The sequence below is a fragment of the Nothobranchius furzeri genome, chromosome 6 (assembly GCF_043380555.1).
Source record: "Nothobranchius furzeri strain GRZ-AD chromosome 6, NfurGRZ-RIMD1, whole genome shotgun sequence".
NCBI lineage: Eukaryota > Metazoa > Chordata > Actinopteri > Cyprinodontiformes > Nothobranchiidae > Nothobranchius > Nothobranchius furzeri.
In genome coordinates this window covers 74,759,243-74,779,244 of record NC_091746.1, presented here as the reverse complement: position 1 = coordinate 74,779,244, position 20,002 = coordinate 74,759,243, and the positions used below count along the sequence as shown (strand labels likewise).

The 20,002-nt window shown below is 45.6% G+C and overlaps 1 protein-coding gene across 3 annotated transcripts in view; it reads right to left on the bottom strand.

Moving 5' to 3' along the window:
- Nucleotides 1-20,002, bottom strand: part of whrna (whirlin a) — a 267,355-nt gene that overhangs the window by 22,273 nt on the left and 225,080 nt on the right. Inside the window, exons 7-10 of one of the 3 annotated variants that reach the window (XM_054744702.2) lie at nt 17,467-17,688; nt 17,179-17,211; nt 3,675-3,749; nt 1-432 (exon numbers count right to left, since the gene is read on the bottom strand). The exon at nt 1-432 is cut by the window's left edge and continues 133 nt beyond it. In XM_054744702.2, the coding sequence (XP_054600677.2) occupies nt 1-432; nt 3,675-3,749; nt 17,179-17,211; nt 17,467-17,688 (762 nt within the window). The remainder of the gene's footprint in view (nt 433-3,674; nt 3,750-17,178; nt 17,212-17,466; nt 17,689-20,002) is intronic. The other 2 variants (XM_054744703.2, XM_054744704.2) reach the window with 2 other exon arrangements.

The window sequence follows — 20,002 nt, the reverse complement described above, 5'->3', positions numbered from 1 at the left end:
AGAGAGAAGAGAGGCAGGAGGGGGAGGAGGAGCGGGGAGTGGAGGTGGCGGTGGGGGTGACGGGGACGGGGCGGCGGGTTTTGTCCCTCTGCTTGGGGACTGAACCCTGGGGAAAGGACCAATGTTAAGCTGGGAGACCTTTGCCAGCTGGGCGGAGGTGACTTTGTCTTTTTTGGGCTCTTTCTTTTTGACAGTGGCGTAGTCCCGAGACGGGTCTCGTTTGTGGTGCAGCGGGGGCGAGGCGGGCCCGTTTCCGGGCTCTTTGCCGTGGTTGCTAGCGGTCGGGGCTGTGAAGTACAAGCCTGAGTGAGAGGACTCTGATGAGGGACACTTGATCAGCACATCTCGTCTGCTTGGGTACCTCTGGGCCCCAGGTGGGGGGGGAGGCTTGAAGGAAGGGGGAGACTCTGTTGTGCTGGACTGAACGTCATCCTGAAGTGAGAGGATATATTCATCATCACTGTGTTCGGGTCAAACTAAAAAGTTCTGATTGCTCCGTCTCCATCCAGGGTCTCGTTATCTCTGTGATCATCACAAAAAACCCCAACAAAATTAATTTATTCACATTATTTGTTGTTTTTGCTCCTTCAGAGGTTCCAGAATGATGTAACGTTTACACCAATCTTCACCCGATCCAAACCTTATCCTCAATCCAAACGGGGTCCAACTCAGCAGCATTAGGCTTTGTGTAGGATCTTAATCACATTAGGCAGAGGAGCTCTGGAACTGCACACACGCATCAGTGATGCTTCTCCGCCGTGGTCCAAACGACGGCAGCTCACCAGGACGTAGCAGAAGGCTAACATGCTAACACTGATGCTAAATGCTAAAGCCAGTTTTGTTTCCTCGGCAGATTTTTATGGAAATAATTATGCAAATTGTTATAAAAAGGTAAAATAGTTTAGAAAACTGTGTGCAAACTCAGCAGGTTTAAAAATATTGATTCAACATGACTTTAGTTTAGTTTCAACCGCTGAGTAACGCCACCTATAGACATAGAGATTAAAGACTTCTGCTGCTGTATTAATATAACAGAAGCAAAAACTTTTGCTTAAATGGGCAATTTGTCGAATGAGGTAACTGCAGTCCATTTTCCTAAGCAATAAAATCATATTCTCACTGCCATCCCGTCAGTTTCATGGCTGTTGCCAGTTACAGATCAGCAGCAGAAGACTCTAGATGACAAGCAAAGACGAGTCATACACAGTAAGTTGATAAGTAGATAAATACATTGTTATATCCCAGCCGGCATGCACTGGTGGGTATCTGGTGTTGGCACTCTTGGGTGTTTTATGGTAGGGATCATTTACTACACTTTTTACGGTAGTTTGTCTCTTGCATTACAGGAAGTGTTGTTGTTTGTTGTCTTGCTGTTAGTTTGCTGCTATAGGGAGTCTTAGCCACGCCCATCTACTTCCGGACCAAGGGTCCCCGGAAGAACGAAAACACGGGGCTAAAAACGCTATTTTCTAATTCCATTTGTTTTGTGCCATGGATTTCACACGATGTCCGTGAATTTTAAAGACACAATTTAACTCATTCGCCGCCAGCCGTTTCCTGAATGGTAAAGCCCTTCGCTGCCAGCGCTTCTCACCGTTTTTACAGTTTTTTTAAGAGTCACAGAGCGTGACTCGGTAAAAAAAAAAAAAAAGAGTCACAGAGCGTTGCGCGCTAGGATGATGTCAAAGCCAAAACAAAGCGGAGACTGGCCTCTTACATCAGGAAGAATCCGCGCATTTCGAGCTGTATCTGTTCTTTCATAATCCGTTGTTGAATTGTGATCGGCAGAAGCTTTTCCGGTTCGCACCTCACTTTTTTTACAGCAGCGGCCCAAAACAATCTCCTAACACATGGATGTTCTGCTTCCTGATCACGTGACATGTGACGTACGCGGATGAAGATCGGCTTTAGAGCTGGGATGTTTGTTCTCACGGTGCGGGGGCTCGTCCGACGCCCACGCAGTAAAACATGCAAATAACGACTTTAGTCGTCAATGGCAGTGAATGAGTTAATACCAAGAACACAGTACTTTAGGTATTGTGTGGAAAATAAGTCCAGGAATACAAATGCGCTTAATGAAAGTGACGGAGGAAAGAACCACCATTAATCAGGTCATTTGGTAAGTAGCAGCTACGCTAGGGGAGAAGAGATTATGTGGTGACGTCACATATGCAACGTACCAATTTCTGGTGTGTAGTCATGCCAATTACAAACTTTTACAAGCTAATAAATCTCAAAGTACATGACTGGCGTGGTCGAAACACCCATCACTACTGTTCATTTAAATTGCAGTACAACCTATGTGCTGTTCAGGGCTTAAGGCAAAGCGGATTAGATAATAGCGTTTTTAGCCCCTTTGACTTGCATCTTCACTTCATTTTTTCATTCTTCCGGGGACTCATGAGCCAACCGGAAAGGGAGGAGACTTATGGGCTCGACACACGGGAGGCGACAAACGACCGCGATCAGCAAAATTCGTCGCTGTCGCTTTTATTACCTGACACACGGGAGGCGACCCGCGGCAGCGGCAAAGCGGTCAACGCGTTCTGTTCTATGGCGAAATTGTATCTTCCGTTGTTTTGATTGGCTGTGTCAGGTTGGGGGGAATTAAGGTTATTTAAGCGGTTCAGAGTTGAAAAAGCGGCAGATTTGATGTTTCACAAGATGCTGGCTCCAACAACTTCCCATGCCACTGCCTTTTTTGAACATCTCTATATTCTTTGGTAGAAATATTGTACAGTTCTGGGAAATCCGTCACAGCAAGTATACACTTCTCCTCCATGTTTGCTCGGAGATATACGGAGCATCATGCCCGCTCATTGGTCAGTGAATGAAACCTCCACTGATTGGTCCTCGTCCGAGCGACAGCGATGAAAGGTTGAAAATATTTAAACTTTCTGGGATCTCGTCGCTGGGTCGCCTGTGCACGACACGTGCACGAGCGCAAAATTTGACACACACGTTTTTCGCATTTTGCGTAGGAGGGAGACCCGCGATTATCGCATGTCTCATTGAAAATGAATGGAGGAGAGGCGATGTCGCCTCCCGTGTGCCAAGCCCATTAGGCTCGCTATAGTTCTGAACGACTCATTAAAGGAATCGAAACCCCGCAAATGACTCATTATTCACTTCACACAGACATTTCACTGTAACATCAAGCTGTTGGTGAAAAAGAAGCTTCAGGTATTTATAGAGCCGGCTATTAGCTTCTGTTAGCTTCCACGCCTGAGCCTGTGCAGGTGAAACAGTGTAAACTATTCCGAGCAGCACCGTAATAATAAACCCAAACGTTAAACTGAACATTCACACTCCGCAGAGACGGACCACTTGGGTAAGCTGGAGATGGGCTGGGCCTGGTTTGGTGCCGCTGGTTTCCTGCAGGCTTAAAAGTGTTATCAAACAGAAACAGGACAGTGGGATGGACGTAGAAACATGATCACATTGTGGGTTTATGGAAGCAGACAGAAAAATAACCAAATGATAATAAAACAATGCTGGTGATGTATGATCTGTACAAATGTTTTCCTTTCAGCAAAGAGGAACCGCTCCTTTTCTCTCTCGGTTCGCTCCTCCTCAGGCCTCAAGCGCTTCCATTCTATCCTCATCTCCTAACTGAACCCCTCTTTTATTGAAGCTAAACCCATGCGGACCGTCTGCCTGTCTGCTAAGCTCACCAGAGAGATGTCAGTCAGCAACGTGTTCAGACTCTCCGGAGGATCCTCCATGTTACTCTCCGCCACGCTGTCGTTCTGAGATGCAGGAAAGAGGAAGAACCAGAGAGAAGACCAGAAAACAACAAGGGTTTAGGCTGAATTAAAATGATGGTGAGACAGCTGTTCAGCACAGATCCCCCCCCAAAAAAATTAGATTTTAAAGACGCTCCACATCTCTGGGAAATAAAATGGAACAAAAGAGCTTTTCTCACATTTGCTTGAAATTTCTCTGATTGCAAACCAAGTAAAAGCACACATACAGACACAAAGAGACACACAAGCAAAACGCACATGCTGTGAAATCGATACGAGCAGCACAGACTCGGTCCAGATCTGGGTGTGCGGGCCCATTCCTGGAGGCAAAGAGGAGGAAGTCTGAGACAAGTCAGTGAGCGAGGAACCGAGTTTAGAGAAACACTGCTGCCCTTCGTTTACCTCGACCACTAAACCAAAACAAAAGCCCCATCCATTCAGCTTAATTACTCCTCGCTGCTGCATGTGGAGCACTTACATTCAACCCATTTATCACAAGAGCCAATCGACTTTCTGCATGCAGCGAAGCTCCTCCGCGCTGTAAGCAATCTGACGATTTTGCCATGGGTGGACGGCACGGATGATTGCCTGTGGTCGGAATCCACGTGTTCTGCATGAACTCACCACATCGTTGTGAATTTATTCAGAGTTGCCGGGAAGCTCTGAGGATGCTGCAGGCTTATACTGAACATCAAAGGATGGATGATGATTACTGAGTCAAATTCATCATGGTTCACAAAATCATATCAAATCATTTGCAAATGTGCAAGAAGCATTCTTAAAAAATGAAATATTTGCACAAATGCACGGTTTTCCAGCTGTCTGAGGTATTAATAAAAACATATTTAATTCTCATACTTTAGCATTTGGCTGTTTTAGAGTCCTGTCATTTTTATTTAGTGATTAATGTGACTCCTTGTTATTTATGAGGAGGTGAGACGTTCAGGACTAATGGTCATTTTTCTGTTTGGATTGTAAAACAGGTCCAGACAACCAACCCGGACCGCACCAGTCACAGGACTTTTTGGGCTCCCTTCTGTTGTAGGTCCAGAAACTCCTGGAGCGGAACGGTTTGGGTGGAGCAACAACACAGTCCACTGATTGGTTGACAGAAATACGTCACTACTTGCAAAAAGGAAAACAAACGAAGTTCCGTTGTTTGCATTTTCGTTAGCTGTGCATAAAAGTGAAAAAACTGCAGCAAAAAGCAGCAAGTGATGGTCACCTTCAGAGTTCCATACATTTCTCGACGTCATCGTGAGAGTCCACAGGAGGAGCTAGACGGATCGGTAGTTTTTTTTCTCAGTGGATGGCAGCCGAAGGATCAGAGCAGACGCCGGCTCAGTGTCGGGCCAAGATGAAGAAATTAAAGCCAAATATTCGTCTTCGTCTTCGTCTTCCTCCGCTTATCCGGGTCCGGGTCGCGGGGGCAGCATCCCAATTAGGGAGCTCCAGGCCGTCCTCTCCCCGGCCTTGTCCACCAGCTCCTCCGGCAGGACCCCAAGGCGTTCCCGGACCAGATTGGAGATGTAACCTCTCCAACGTGTCCTGGGTCGACCCGGGGGCCTTCTGCTCGCAGGACATGCCCGAAACACCTCCCCGGGGAGGCGTCCAGGAGGCATCCTGACCAGATGCCCAAACCACCTCAACTGGCTCCTTTCGATCCGGAGGAGCAGCGGTTCTACTCCGAGTCCCTCCCGAATGTCCGAGCTCCTCACCCTATCTCTAAGGCTGAGCCCGGCCACCCTACGGAGGAAACTCATTTCGGCCGCTTGTATCCGCGATCTCGTTCTTTCGGTCATTACCCAAAGCTCATGACCATAGGTGAGGATTGGGACGTAGATCGACCGGTAAATCGAGAGCCTGGCTTTCTGGCTCAGCTCCCTCTTCCCCACGACAGATCGGCTCAGCGTCCGCATCACTGCAGACGCCGAACCAATCCGCCTGTCGATCTCCCGATCCCTCCTACCCTCACTCGTGAACAAGACCCCGAGATACTTAAACTCCTCCACTTGAGGTAGGACCTCTCCCCCGACCCGGAGGTGGCAAGCCACCCTTTTCCGGTCGAGAACCATGGTCTCAGATTTGGAGGTGCTGATCCTCATCCCAGCCGCTTCACATTCGGCCGCGAACCTACCCAGCAAGAGCTGAAGGTCAGAGCTGGATGAAGCTAGGAGGACCACATCATCCGCAAAAAGCAGAGACGAGATTCTCCTGCCACCAAACTCGACACACTCCACACCACGGCTGCGTCTAGAAATTCTGTCCATAAAAGTGATGAACAGAACCGGTGACAAAGGGCAGCCCTGGCGGAGTCCAACCCTCACTGGGAACAGGTCCGACTTACTACCGGCTATGCGGACCAAACTCACGCTCCTCTGGTAAAGGGACTGAATGGCCCTTAACAGAAAGCCACCCACCCCATACTCCTGGAGCGTCCCCCACAGGGTGCCCCTGGGGACACGGTCATAAGCCTTCTCCAAATCCACAAAGCACATGTGGATTGGTTGGGCAAACTCCCATGCCCCCTCCATCACCCTTGCAAGGGTATAGAGCTGGTCCACAGTTCCACGGCCAGGACGAAAACCACATTGCTCCTCCTCTATCTGAGATTCAACTATCGATCGGACCCTCCTCTCCAGTACCTTGGCGTAGACCTTTCCAGGGAGGCTGAGGAGTGTGATCCCCCTATAGTTGGAACACACCCTCAGGTCACCCTTCTTAAAGATGGGGACCACCACCCCGGTCTGCCACTCCCTAGGAACTGCCCCCGATGACCACGCAATGTTGTAGAGACGTGTCAACCATGACAGCCCTACAACATCCATAGCCTTGAGATACCCAGGACGAACCTCATCCGCCCCCGGGGCTCCGCCGCTGTGTAGTTGTTTGACTACCTCAGCAACTTCTGCCCCCGAGATCGGACAGTCCATCCCCAGGCCTCCCAGCTCTGGTTCCTCCTCGGAATGCGCATTGGTGGGATTGAGGAGCTCCTCAAAGTATTCCTTCCACCGTCCGACTATAGCCTCAGTTGACGTCAGCAGCTCCCCATCCCCACTGTAAACAGTGTGAGCGAGTTGCTGCCTTCCTCTCCTGAGGCGCCCAATATAGTTAATAATTACAGACAGAAACAGCCGGAGTGGACATTTTTTCAGATGAGAGAAATACACGGAGTTGCTACAATGTGCTGGATGCTATTTATAGCGGAGACAGCGAGGCACGCTTCTGGACTTAGCGACTGCACTCTGGAGTCATGCGGAGGCTGTGGTAGGCAGTTTGTTTTGGTCTTTAGCTCTGCAGACCAGCTATTGCAGCACAGAAATACTGAAGAGTTTCACAACTTTTAAAATAATGCATGATGGTTTGTTTAACCGCCTGCCTACGTGATGGCCCAAACTGCGACCAAAACACTCATCTGAAAATTTCAGACCCAAACTGGAACCGGAACATACCGGTCCAAAAATAATCCAATCCAATCCAATCCAATCCAGTTTATTTATAAAGCACTTTACAAGACCCAGCACAGGAACAAAGTGCTGTACAGAAAGTACATTAAAACAATTGACTAGAAAGAAAACAGCAAAGATAAATAAAACACATGATACATAAAATTAAACTAGCCCTATATTAAAAATAAAAACTTGATAAAACTTGATAAAACCGCATTTGAATCACCTAAAACAGCTAAAATAAAATAAAAAATAGAAACCAACATCTCACAAGGTATTAAAAGCCAGGGTAAAGAGGTGTGTTTTCAGGAGTGCCTTAAAAGCAGATAAGGAACTGGCCTGTCTTATCTCTAAAGGAGAATGGAATGGAATGGATGGATGGAAAAATAACCAGAACAGGCCGTTCCAGACCTGGCGATGGAAAAGAGCTATTACAGTTAGAGGTCCAATGTTCAAGTCCTGAATGCTATCTTTTACTTATGTTTTACATGTAATTAATTTATTAGCATAACCACCATTTTAGCGTAAGTTCCATTTGACCTCAACTTACGTTAAACTGCTTGTTTTATTATTTCCCTTCTGGGCTACTGTATCTCAGATAGAAAGTCTGTTTAATCTCAGTTTTCTCTTTAGCTTAAGTTGTGGAACTTCCTGTATTGTTCTTCAGAAGAGTTAGTGACCTAATTAGCAGAAGTAGAGAGTTAGTTAGAGGAGTTAGTTGTAAGAGTTAACAAGTTAGTTGGAATAGTTAATGAGTTGTTTAGAAAAGTTAAGGAGTTAGAATAGTTAGTAAGTTAAGAGTTAGTGATTTATGAGTTAGTGATTTATTTAGAAGAGTTAAATAAGTAAATTAGTGAGTTAGTTATAAGAGTTAAAGTTAGTTAGAAAAGTTAGTTGCGTTAGAAAAGTGAAATAAATAGTTAGAATAGTAAGTTAAGAGTTAGTTATTTAGAAGAGTTAATAAGTAAGTTGTTGAGTCAGGCATAAGTTAAAGTTAATAGTGTTAGTGAGTTAGTTAGAAATATTAGTGAGTTAGTTATAAGAGCTACTGAGTTAGTTATAAGAGTAAGTTGAGTTAGTTATAAGAGCTAGTGAGTTAGTTAGAGCTAGTGAGTTAGTTATAAGAGTATGTTGAGTTAGTTAGAAAAGTTAATCAGTTATAGGAGTTAGTGAGTTAGTTAGAAGAGTGGATTACTTAGAAAAGTCAATGAGTTAGTTAGAATAGTAAGTTAGAAGAGTTAGTGAGTTGGTTAGAATAGTTAATAAGTAAGTTAGTGAGTTAGTTAGAAGAGTTATTGAGTTAGTTGGGGCGACAGTGGCACAGGAGTTAAGTGCTCGTCCCGTAATCGGAAGAATGCAGGTTCGAGTCCCGCTCAGTCTGTCGCTGTCGTTGTGTCCTTGGGCAAGACACTTAACCCACCTTGCCTGCTGGTGGTGGTCGGAGGGACTGGTGGCGCCAGTGCTCGGCAGCCTCGCCTCTGTCAGTGTGCCTCAGGGCAGCTGTGGATACATCGAAGCTCATCCCCACCAGTGTGTGAATGTGTGTGTGAATGGGTGAATGACTGATTGTGTTGTAAAGCGCTTTGGGGGGTTCCAGGACCCTAGAAGGCGCTATATCAAATACAGGCCATTTACCATTTACCATTTAGTTAGAAAATAATAAGTTAGTTAAATAAGTTAGTGAGTTAGTTATAAAAATTAGTTGTGAGAGTTAGTGAGTTAGTTAGAAAGGTTAGTGAGTTAGAAGAGTTAGTTGTGAGAGTTAGTGCATTAGTTAGAAAGGTTAGTGAGTTAGAAGAGTTAGTTGTGAGAGTTTGTGAGTTAGTTAGAAAGGTTAGCGAGTTAGTTATGAGAGTTGGTGAGTTAGTTAGAATAGTTAGTCAGTTAGAAAAGTTAGTGAGTTAATTAGAAAAGTTAAAGAGTAAATCACCCCCAAATCAACTATTTTTTTCTGATAAACTATATAAATGTGTGTCTAATCGTGCTGCAGACACGTGTAGTCAATAGTTTTGCACTTTAGTGCATTTTAGTTAAAATTTAAATTTTCTGCCTGAAACTGTCAGTGTTGTGCCGTTGACAGGTAAAAACTCTGCACTGCATTTGAATTTAAATCTGCCACCGCTATTGGCTAAGAGGTATGCTATGATGTAAACTGGTACATTATGATGTCACAATGTCGTGAGTGTGTGTATTTGTTAGTGGCTCCACCCTCTCGGTCTGCTAGGCAACCGCATTTGTTGCATTTTTCAAACATGAAGAAGGAGTGAAGTACGCTTCTTTTAAGGGGTGACTTGCTCTTTAATGATTTAGTTAGAAGAGTTAGTGGTTTGTCTAACTGTCTTGGGGCTGCATTTGACAGGAGCTCTTATTCTGAAGAGATTGAAGGAAGCTGCATCTTAGTTTTGATCTGCTGCAGCATCAAAACAGCGGATAGATTATAGAAATATGGGGTGTAACAACCTTGGGTCTCATTATTGTCTCCTTGGAGGTACCTCCTGTTGTACAATCAAAAGTCCTAACTTGGTTTTAAAACACACGGTAATAGCATGCAGAAATGAGCATCTGTTCTGCAACCTGAGCAATTAACGTGTATTTCCAGTAGTACATGTTTGCCGTAAGATTTGTGCAAGAATCAGATTTTTTATTTTACTTCCACAACAAGCAAACTTAGAAATTACAAAAAAAAAAAAAAAAAAAAAGAAAGCTTGCCATCAAATTTAAAATCCGTCCCTCTTTAATTAAAACTCAGGCAGGATGACTCGCTGGCTGTTTCAAGGTGAGCAACTTTCAAGTGTGTCACAAGCTACCGGTAGCTTGTGAGTGTCATGTTGGAGACCCCTGCTGTAATGGTTTATTTCAAAGAGAAGTCATATTAACAGAATATGCCTTTACATTTCTAACAACCCTGAAAATTCTGATTCTGGAAGTCAAACTTTTACATGAAAGAGCAGTTCTTACTAGCATGATTTAGCAAGCAATGATCACCAGACTGATTTTTTGGTTCGTCTTTTGTTTTACTGGCATCGTGGTATGCGTGTCAGCCCTGAAACTCAAAGATTGTGGTCTGAAATCTACAGTCGGGTTATAACAAAGATAAAGGAATGGGACCCAATGCCCCCCCACTGGACGCTCAGCTTTATAGGGTTGGATTGGGTGGTTAAAGGCAAGGCAGCTTTATTTACATAGCACCATACAACAGTATAAAACCGACCAAAGTGCTTCACAGAAATTAAAATGATTAAAAACATTACACAACATAAAAATGCATAAAAACTAAAGCTTAAGAACTAACACTAAAAAGGCTCTCATGCTGAGTAAAAAGCCAAATCATTAAAATAAGTTTTCAAAAGAGATTTAAAAGCCGACTAAAGAGGCCGACCTAACACTCAGAGGCCCCACCAAATAGTTCTCGAGCGCAGCCACAGCTGCAGCTCGCCGCAGGGGTGCAATTATCTACTTTCGAAGTTGCAGACACGTAATTGGTCTCGGTTACCCCCGCCGTCCCCGTTAGACATGAGCTGCTCATCACGCAGAGCTAGGCTCTGTTGGCGCTTATTAATGCAACTTTATTCTACAAAGTGCTCAAAAATAAACACTCAACTTGGTTCTGTGGCTCATGTTTAAAACCATCCTCTTCAACCGGATGTGTGTGTGTGTATGTGGGGGGGTTTTAAGATGCGGAGGGGCGCCTAATCACATATGCTTCTCTGTTAATAATTAAATAAGTAGCAGATAAACAAAGGGACAAAAACACAGCTGTTATTGAACTAAAGAAATGCAGACTAAAACATTTTTGCATCATTGCTATGGCGCCCCCTCCAGCCTGGCGCCCCATGCCTCGCTTACACTGCATACCCACGGGGATGGGTCAAATACGGAGATGTCATTTCACCACACACCAGTGTGTGTGACAGCTAATGGGACTTTAACGTAAATCGAAAGATATTTTACCATTGTAACCATTATGACCAGGAACCGTTTCATTTTGTTTGGTCTCTTTTTTTGTCAAATGTGATAGGAGGCTGAAAATCACTTTAAATTCAACTGAAAAAACCTCCCAACGAGGACGGGGATTCAAACTGAAGTCTGTATGTGAGTTCATTGGTATGCACTATATACCTGGATGTGAGGGTAGTTCAGAAATCCAGTGTTTTATCCACTAAAACCCACCCAGCTCTCTAATCTGCTTTACGCAGCGGTGGTAGCAATCACCCATGGGTCCAAAAACAGCACAAACAGAAAACACGCAGAGGCGCAGGAAGAATACAGACCACCACAAACACCGTCACTCTAACAGACAGTATGTAAATGTTGCTTCTCACAGGGGGAAGTGGAGAAGGATAAATCCACCCCAGGAATCTGAATGAGGAGGACTGATAAATCTGCAGACAGCTAACAGCTAATCTCTGCTGTCAGATTAGGTACAGTGTGTGTGTGTGTGTGTGTGTGTGTGTGTGTGTGTGTGTGTGTGTGGGTGGGTGTGTGTGTGTGTGGGTGTGTGTGTGGGTGTGTGTGTGTGTGTGGGTGTGTGTGTGTGTGGGTGTGTGTGTGGGTGTGTGTGTGTGTGTGTGTGATGCTGTATTTACCACAGGCCGACACATCTCTTTTCGAGCTTGTACGTAAACTTTACAAAAAGCTCAATGAAGCTAAAATGAAAACAAACAAAACAACAAGATGACAAAATGTTGATTTGTTTCCAAACTGGCAAAAACTACAGTTGGTCAAAAACTTTTTTACTCATCAGTCGGATAAAGATCCAAGGAAACATGCTGCATGTTTACAGATTCCAGCCTTTTCTCCCTATAATCTAGAGCACGGGTGTCACACTCAGGCCCTCGGGCCAAACTTGGCCCGCAGTCGATTTTTATTTGGGCTGCAAGATTAAATATCAAAGTCGAAGTGCCCTATCCTTTCTGTTTACAGTCATCAGCGTCCATACTACTAGTATCGGTGTCTGCTGCGATGCTCTCCTCAGTCTTGGACAAACTGAAAACACTGCTTTAAGCACCGGCTTTACGCAACGATTTGCCATCTTTGAAGCCCAGAAATTGAGACTCCAACTGCTCAGTAGTCCATTTGTGGCTGACATGGAAAGCTCACCAACCAACTTCCAGATGGAGACGATTAGACTCCAGTTTAGCAACACGCTAGAACCAGAGTTTGCGACTGCTGCAGATTTTATCTTTCCACGCCGAACCAACTCCCTGCTCAAGCTGCTCACGTGCTCTCCAGGTTCAGCAGCACATATTTCTACAGTACAGGCCAAACGTTTGGACACACCTTCTCATTCAATGTGTTGCCTTTATCTTCATGTCCATTTACATTGGTAGATTCAAACTGAAAGCATCAAAACTATGCATGAACACATGTGGAGCTATGTACTTAACCAAAAAGAGAAATAACCGAAAACATGTATTATATTCTATTTTCTTCAAAAAGTCCACCCTTTGCTCCGATTACTGCTTTCACACTCTTGGCAGTCTCTTGATGAGCCTCAGGAGGTAGTCACCTGAAACGGTTTACCAACAGTCCTGATGGACTACTACCTCTTGAAGCTTATCGAGAGAATGCCAAGATTGTGCAAAGCAGTAAGTCGCTTTGGGTAAAAGCGTCTGCTAAGCACATAAACGTAAACATAAACATAGTTCGAGCCAGAATAAAAATCTATTGTTAAGCCAAAGATTAAAACTTAGACTAAGAAATGTTTTTGTGAAGCAGATTTCTACCAGACTAGGACCAAGATTAATCCTTCCTCTTATCCCTTCAAGGACCCATCTCCTCCAGCCATTTCCAAGAACTTTTCATCAGCTCCATTTCATTCAGCTCCAACCCCTGGCTGTACGCTCTCCACTATGCCCCTACCGCCTACCCTTTCAAGCTCACCACACAGGAACCCTGGACCTCGTCTTCATCAGGACCCCTTTACAACCCATCTTCATAGACCAACCTGTGCTCCTTCGCATGCCCTTTAGCCACCTCCTGACAAACATCCTGGCACATCCTGCATCAGTTTGAGCAGCGCTTTGAGTTCTCCAGTCTAAAATAAATTATTTATTTTCTTACCTCCCTCTTCCCGTCTCTGATTCGGCATGTCGTGGGTCAAAAGAATACCACAGAACATGACAGAATCATCCGGCCCCAGTCCCGACCCCGTCGCAGGATCAGTTTCCCCCACCGTCTCTGAAACCCTCGCCAGCCACGAATCAGCCATACAATCTCTGTTAGAACAACTCTCCAATGCTAACCAACGACTGTTTCAGATGGATACCATGTTGCGCCAAGTCCACACACAACTTACCACCCTGGGACCCCCCTCCTCAGAAGCTTCTGCCCCGGGCCCCGCTGTCTCCACCCCACAGGCACTTCCGAGGTCTGCAGCTCAGTTTTGTTTCCGGGTCGCGGACTCTCCACCTCCCGAAACTTTCTCCGGTGAGTACGGCAAAAGCCGGGGATTTTTGCTACATTGTAGACTGGCATTTGAAAGATCCCCAGATTATTTTGTTAATGATTCTGCTAAGATATCGTATATAGTGGGTCTACTCCGGGGCAAAGCCTTGCAATGGGCCGAAACAAGGAGTCGCCAAGCTAGCTTTCTCCAAGGGCCATTAACTGACTTTTTGGCTGACTTTAACTTAAATTTTGGGGACGTTGAGTCCCAAACGGAGCTGGCTAAGAAAATTTGGAACCTACATCAAGGACGTCAAACAGTAACGGATTTTGCTATAGAATTCAGCACTTTAGCAGCCAACTTCTCTGGGAGCGGTGACATGTTGAAGGGAGCCTTTGTCCAAGCACTAAATGATCGCATTAAAGATCAACTGACTTACTGTCAGGAACCATCGACCCTTGAGGAACTTATTGCCCTGGCCATACGCATAGACAAAAGACAAAGAGAATGTAGTGGGAGTGTCTCTTTTGCTTCTTCAGCACCGCGCCGGGCTCCTTCACCCCCTTATCGAGCTTGCCCCCAGGAACCACCATCTCCTCCTCCCGAAGAGCCCATGCAACTTGGACGGACTCGACTGACACCGGAGGAACGGCAGCGACGTCTAAGAGGGGGTTTATGTTTCTATTGTGGACAGGCTGGTCACCTGGTCTCCAACTGCCCAAGCCAGTTAAACTCACCAGCCCGCCGGTAGGATTGAGGTTACTGGTGGGCGGTTTTCAGATAATGCTAACCCTCGATGCTCATTGCCTTGTACCATATCTTATAACCACAACTCTTCTGCTTCCTCTGCTCTCTTAGATTCAGGCTGTGATCAAAACCTGTTGGACCAGGCCTAGGTGCACTCACTCAAGATCCCCACATCCTTACTTTCTACTCCCATCAAGGTCTCCTCCCTCGACGGCAACTCCTTGACTATCACCCACCAAACTGTCCCGGTAAAATTCCTGGTTTCAGGAAACCATTATGAGGTAACATCATTTTATGTTTTCCCTTCCCCTCAGTCACCTGTGGTTCTTGGTCAAGCCTGGTTGTCCCTACATAATCCTCATGTAAATTGGAAGACAGGACAGATTGTGTCTTGGAGCCCGTTTTGCTTGTCACACTGCCTACAGGTCTGCCTCCCTCACAGATCCTAAGCCCATCTCCTCCTCAGTTGCCCTGCCAGACCTGACAGGAGTACCCAAGGAATACCATGACCTTCATCAGGTATTTTCCAAAGACATGGCTGCATCCCTGCCCCCACATCGACCTTACGACTGCAGTATAGACCTGCTCCCTGGTTCCACTCTCCCCTCCAGTCGTTTGTACAACCTATCCAGACTGGAAAGGGAGTGCATGGAGCAATATATCTCAGAGTCCCTGGTTATGGGTATTATCAGACCCTCCACTTCACCCCTCGGAGCTGGGTTCTTCTTTGTATCAAAGAAGGACGGGACCCTACGTCCTTGAACTGATTACCGAGGTCTAAATCAAATAACCAGTAAAAACAAATATTCCCTACCTCTTCTTTCCTCAACCTTTGAACCTGTTCAAGATGCAACCATCTTTACAAAGTTAGATCTCCGTAGCACCTACCACCTAGTCAGAGTTCGCGAGGGAGATGAGTGGAAAACGGCTTTCAAGACACCCATGGGACACTTTGAATACCTGGTGATGCCTTTCGGTCTGACTAATGCCCCCGCTGTTTTTCAATCACTCGTTAACGCAGTATTGAACGACTTTCTAAACAAGTTCATTACGGCGACGCTGGAGGAGGAGAAGCCGGCCGGTGGTTGGAGGTCAGGAATTGAAGCAAGCACTCCCAGGGGAGAATCTCCCCGCTGGATCCTTTGTCGGGTTGGTTCATTCTGTCAGGCGTGCTGGTGAGTGAAACGGAGATGAGGATCCACACGCGGGTGAAGAAGGAGGCAGGCAGGCAGACAGGAACATTAAAACAGGGATTTTCATCAGGAACACGCAGGACAATGAAACAATGAACCAACCAGACAAAATGGACTAACAGGGTTTAAATACAGGAGGAGCTGGGACCTTGGGTGATTGGGAGACGAGAGGCAGGTGGGAGCAATTAACATGGACACAGGACTGAACAGAATGGGGAGACAGGACAGGGTGTGACACTGAGGCCTAGACCACACGTAGCCGGGTTTTTTAAAAACGAATATCCGCCCCTCCAAAAACTTGCATCCACACCACCACGTTTTAAAAACAAACTCTGTCCACACGTACCCGGATAAATACGTTGTTAAGGACATGCCAGACCTGTAGGCGGCAGTACTTCCCCCGTTCTTAACCTCGTCCTTCGTCTGTGGTCTTCCGCAAGGAGCAGTAATTCCGCTTGCAAAAACAAACAAGCAGAAAGCGCTTGGACAATTGATAAAGCGAGCGCAGCTCTGAGGGCTTCCATGCTGTCGGCTAGTGTAAACACAGGTCGCACACGTGATGTCAGCATTTTTTTGTCGCGGAAAGTGACGTTGCGGACCTTAAAACTCCGGTTATGTCCGTCCACACGCAGACACCCAAAACGGAGAAAACGCAGATCTTCACTCTGGCCGGAGTTTTTAAAAAGATCCGTTTTCGTGTGAAAAAACTCTGTTTTCGTGTGGATGACAGGCCAAAACGTAGAAAAATATCTACGTTTTGGCAGATCCCCGGCTACGTGTGGACAGGGCCTGAGAAACTATTGTTTTATAAACTTTGGGGTTGGCGTTAAACGTGTTGGACGGTGGAAGCCTGCAGCGGACCTCTTCTCCTCAGCTCCTTGTAACAAGCCTCCAACTGTTCCCGCCCTCTCTCATTCATTGAGATTTAGAAATTATGAAAATGTTGTTAAAGAAAACAAAAATGCCATTGATTACATCCACATAATAACACATTCTTCACTGAAGCTCTCCTTAAAACCGTTCTTTGTTCTGCAACAGCAAAGATGGGAGATGGTGACAGAGTCAAAACCTGAGCTGGTGCTAACAGAGACTATAAACCCATTAATACAGATAATTTCTCACAAACACAGATTACATGACACTCTTCAGTTGTGTCCTGGTGGAAATAAATTCTAGTGTAACACCAGGCTGATGTATTATTGGTGCAGCTGGAGCTCGTTGTGCAGAAAGACTGCAGTAATTTATGAAAAACAACAAAAAAAAACACTAAACTCATTTGGTTGGTGTCACAGATACATCTGCTCAATAGATTCACTGTAATGACTTTTGTCAAAGTTTCATTTCAGGAACACTTAGAAAGAAAACAGATGGCCGAAACTGATAATTATTCATTCTTTAGATCAGACCGACCCGGGTACGCGTGCGCCTGACAGACGCGCGGGAAACACCGAGGACAGTCGCAGCCGCTCTAGTCAACTCCTGCTCCACCGGGAGGTCAACACACTCTAAAAGCACTCTGTTGATTTAACACATCAAAATAGAGGTGGGAGGGGGAAACGCACAAAGAATGAACAAAAACACTCCAAAAACACAAAGCCTTCAGGTAACTTCTACACGTGAGGGAACCAGTCAGCGCTGTCAGCGGTCAATCCTACCTCCATCATGTCTATCAGCCAGAGCAGCCTCTCCTACAGGGGGGAGAAGGGGGAGGTGTTTTATAGTGAAGTGAGGGTGCTGAGACACAAGAGGAAAACAAAACCAGCTGAAACTAACATGTGGGTAGTGAAAGGTGTCACCCTTTATTCTGAGAGCGCCACTCTGTGGGCGTAAATCACAATCTTGTGTCATGAACTAGTGAAGAACACACATCCAACAGGAAAATGTACTCGTAGGCTCATCATCACCGTGGTGGAGATAACTGGAGAGGATGCTGGAGCACCTACCCGTGCAGAGCTGAGGGTGGTGTTGGTCATGAAGCTGGCTGAAGAAGAGGTGAGTGTGTCCGGGTACGACACCATGGACAGGGAGTCCGGCTGATGGGCCGTCGCTCCTGCTGTTCCCTGCCTCGCTTTGAGAGCCTGGATCTCACGGCGAAGAACCAGTCCATCAAATCGCTCCAGGTCCTGTGGGGTCACCAGACCTCGCACCTCCGACAGCAGAGAAAACTGCCATGAGGAAGGGGGAGCAGACATGTAAACTCCAGACAAGACTGAAATTTCCCAGTTCCTCAGATCATTTTCAGACCATTTTGACACAAAAGCATTAATATTTACTCAGGGTTTCTTTACCTGCCTTTGTGTTTATTACTTCCAAACAAAATCCTAAACTCACTGTACCACCTGAGGCAAGGTGGTACACACACACCCCAAACCAGGGATTCAGTTTCAGTTTTACACAGGCTTGTGTGTGTGTGTTGGGGGGGGGGGGGGGGGTCGTCTGTCTAATATCCTTCTGAGACCCGCCTCCCTGGTGTGCCATTTGGCAGCTTTTGTGCTAGCCCATCACCCTTTAAGGGGAGCCGGGCTCCCCTTAGCTCCCCCATAATCTGAACCCTGCCTACATTCGTGTAAAGCTTCATATTCTTATACATGTACAGGTGCTGGCCAGTAAATTAGAATATCATCAAAAGGTTGAAAATATTTCAGTAATTCCATTCAAAACGTGAAACTTGTACATTATATTCATGCAATGCACACAGACCAATGTATTTCCGATGTTTATTACGTTTAATTTTGATATTTATAGGTGACAACCAATGAAAACATCAAATCTGGTATCTCAGAAAATTAGAATATTCTAAAGGCCAATGAAAAAATGTTTGTTTCTCTAATGTTGGCCAACTGAAAAGAATGAACATGAAAAGAATGTGCATGTATAGCACTCAATACTTAGTCAGGGCTCCTTTTGCCTCAATAACTGCAGTAATGCGGCGTGGCATGGACTCGATCAGTCTGTGGCACTGCTCAGGTGTTATGAGAGCCCAGGTTGCTCTGATAGTCGTCTTCAGCTCCTCTGCATTGTTGGGTCTAGCGTATTGCATCCTCCGCTTCACAATACCCCATAGATTTTCTATGGGGTTAAGGTCAGGCGAGTTTGCTGGCCAATCAAGGACAGGGATACCATGGTCCTTGAACCAGGTGCTGGTGGTTTTGGCACTGTGTGCAGGTGCCAAGTCCTGTTGAAAGGTGAAGTCTGCATCCCCATAAAGTTGGTCAGCAGCAGGAAGCATGAAGTGCTCTAAAACTTCCTGGTAGACAGCTGCATTGACCCTGGACCTCAGGAAACAGAGTGGGCCAACACCGGCAGATGACATGGCACCCCACACCATCACTGACGGTGGAAACTTTACACTGGACCTCATGCAACGTGGATTCTGTGCTTCTCCGCTCTTCCTCCAGACTCTGGGTCCTTGATTTCCAAAGGAAATGCAGAACTTGCTTTCATCAGAAAACATAACTTTGGACCACTCAGCATCAGTCCAGTCCTTTTTGTCCTTGGCCCAGGCGAGACGCTTCTTGCGCTGTTTCTTGTTCAAGAGTGGCTTGACACACGGAATGCGACACCTGAATCCCATGTCTTTCATGAGTCTCCTCGTGGTGGTTCTTGAAGCGCTGACTCCAGCTGCAGTCCACTCTTTGTGGATCTCCCCCACATTTTTGAATGGGTTTGTCGTCACAATTCTCTGCAGGGTGCGGTTATCCCTAGAGCTTGTACACTTTTTTCTACCACATTTTTTCCGTCCCTTCGCCTGTCTGTTAATGTGCTTGGACACAGAGCTCTGCGAACAGCCAGCTTCTTTAGCAATCACCTTTTGTGTCTTGCCCTCCTTGTGCAAGGTGTCAATGATTGTCTTTTGGACAGCTGTTAAGTCAGAAGTCTTCCCCATGATTGTGGTGCCTTCAAAACAAGACTGAGGGACCTTTTAAAGGCCTTTGCAGGTGTTTTGAGTAAATCAGCTGATTAGAGTGGCAGCAGGTGTCTTCTATATTCAGCCTTTTCAGAATATTCTAATTTTTTGAGATACCAAATTTGGAGTTTTCATTAGTTGTCACTTATGAATATCAAATTTAAATGTAATGAACATTGGAAATACATTGGTCTGTGTGCATTGCATGAATATAATGTACAAGTTTCACGTTTTGAATGGAATTACTGAAATATTTTCAACCTTTTGATGATATTCTAATTTACTGGCCAGCACCTGTATATATTGTGTGTGTGTGTTTTACTGTATAGTCTTCCTGTGAATCTCCTTTTCTTCACTTCTCCTCTGAGGGACAATAAAAGATGATTCTCTTCTATTCCAAAGCTTTGTGAGCAGGTCTCTGTAGACTCTCACTCAGTGAATTAAAGATTTAATTGACTATAATATCCCATTTATATGTCTGAATAACATTTTTTCACATAGTCAGACTCACCAAAAGCCCATTTGCTTTTGCTTCTGATGGAAAATCCTCTGCTTGCTGCTTTCTTTTTCTC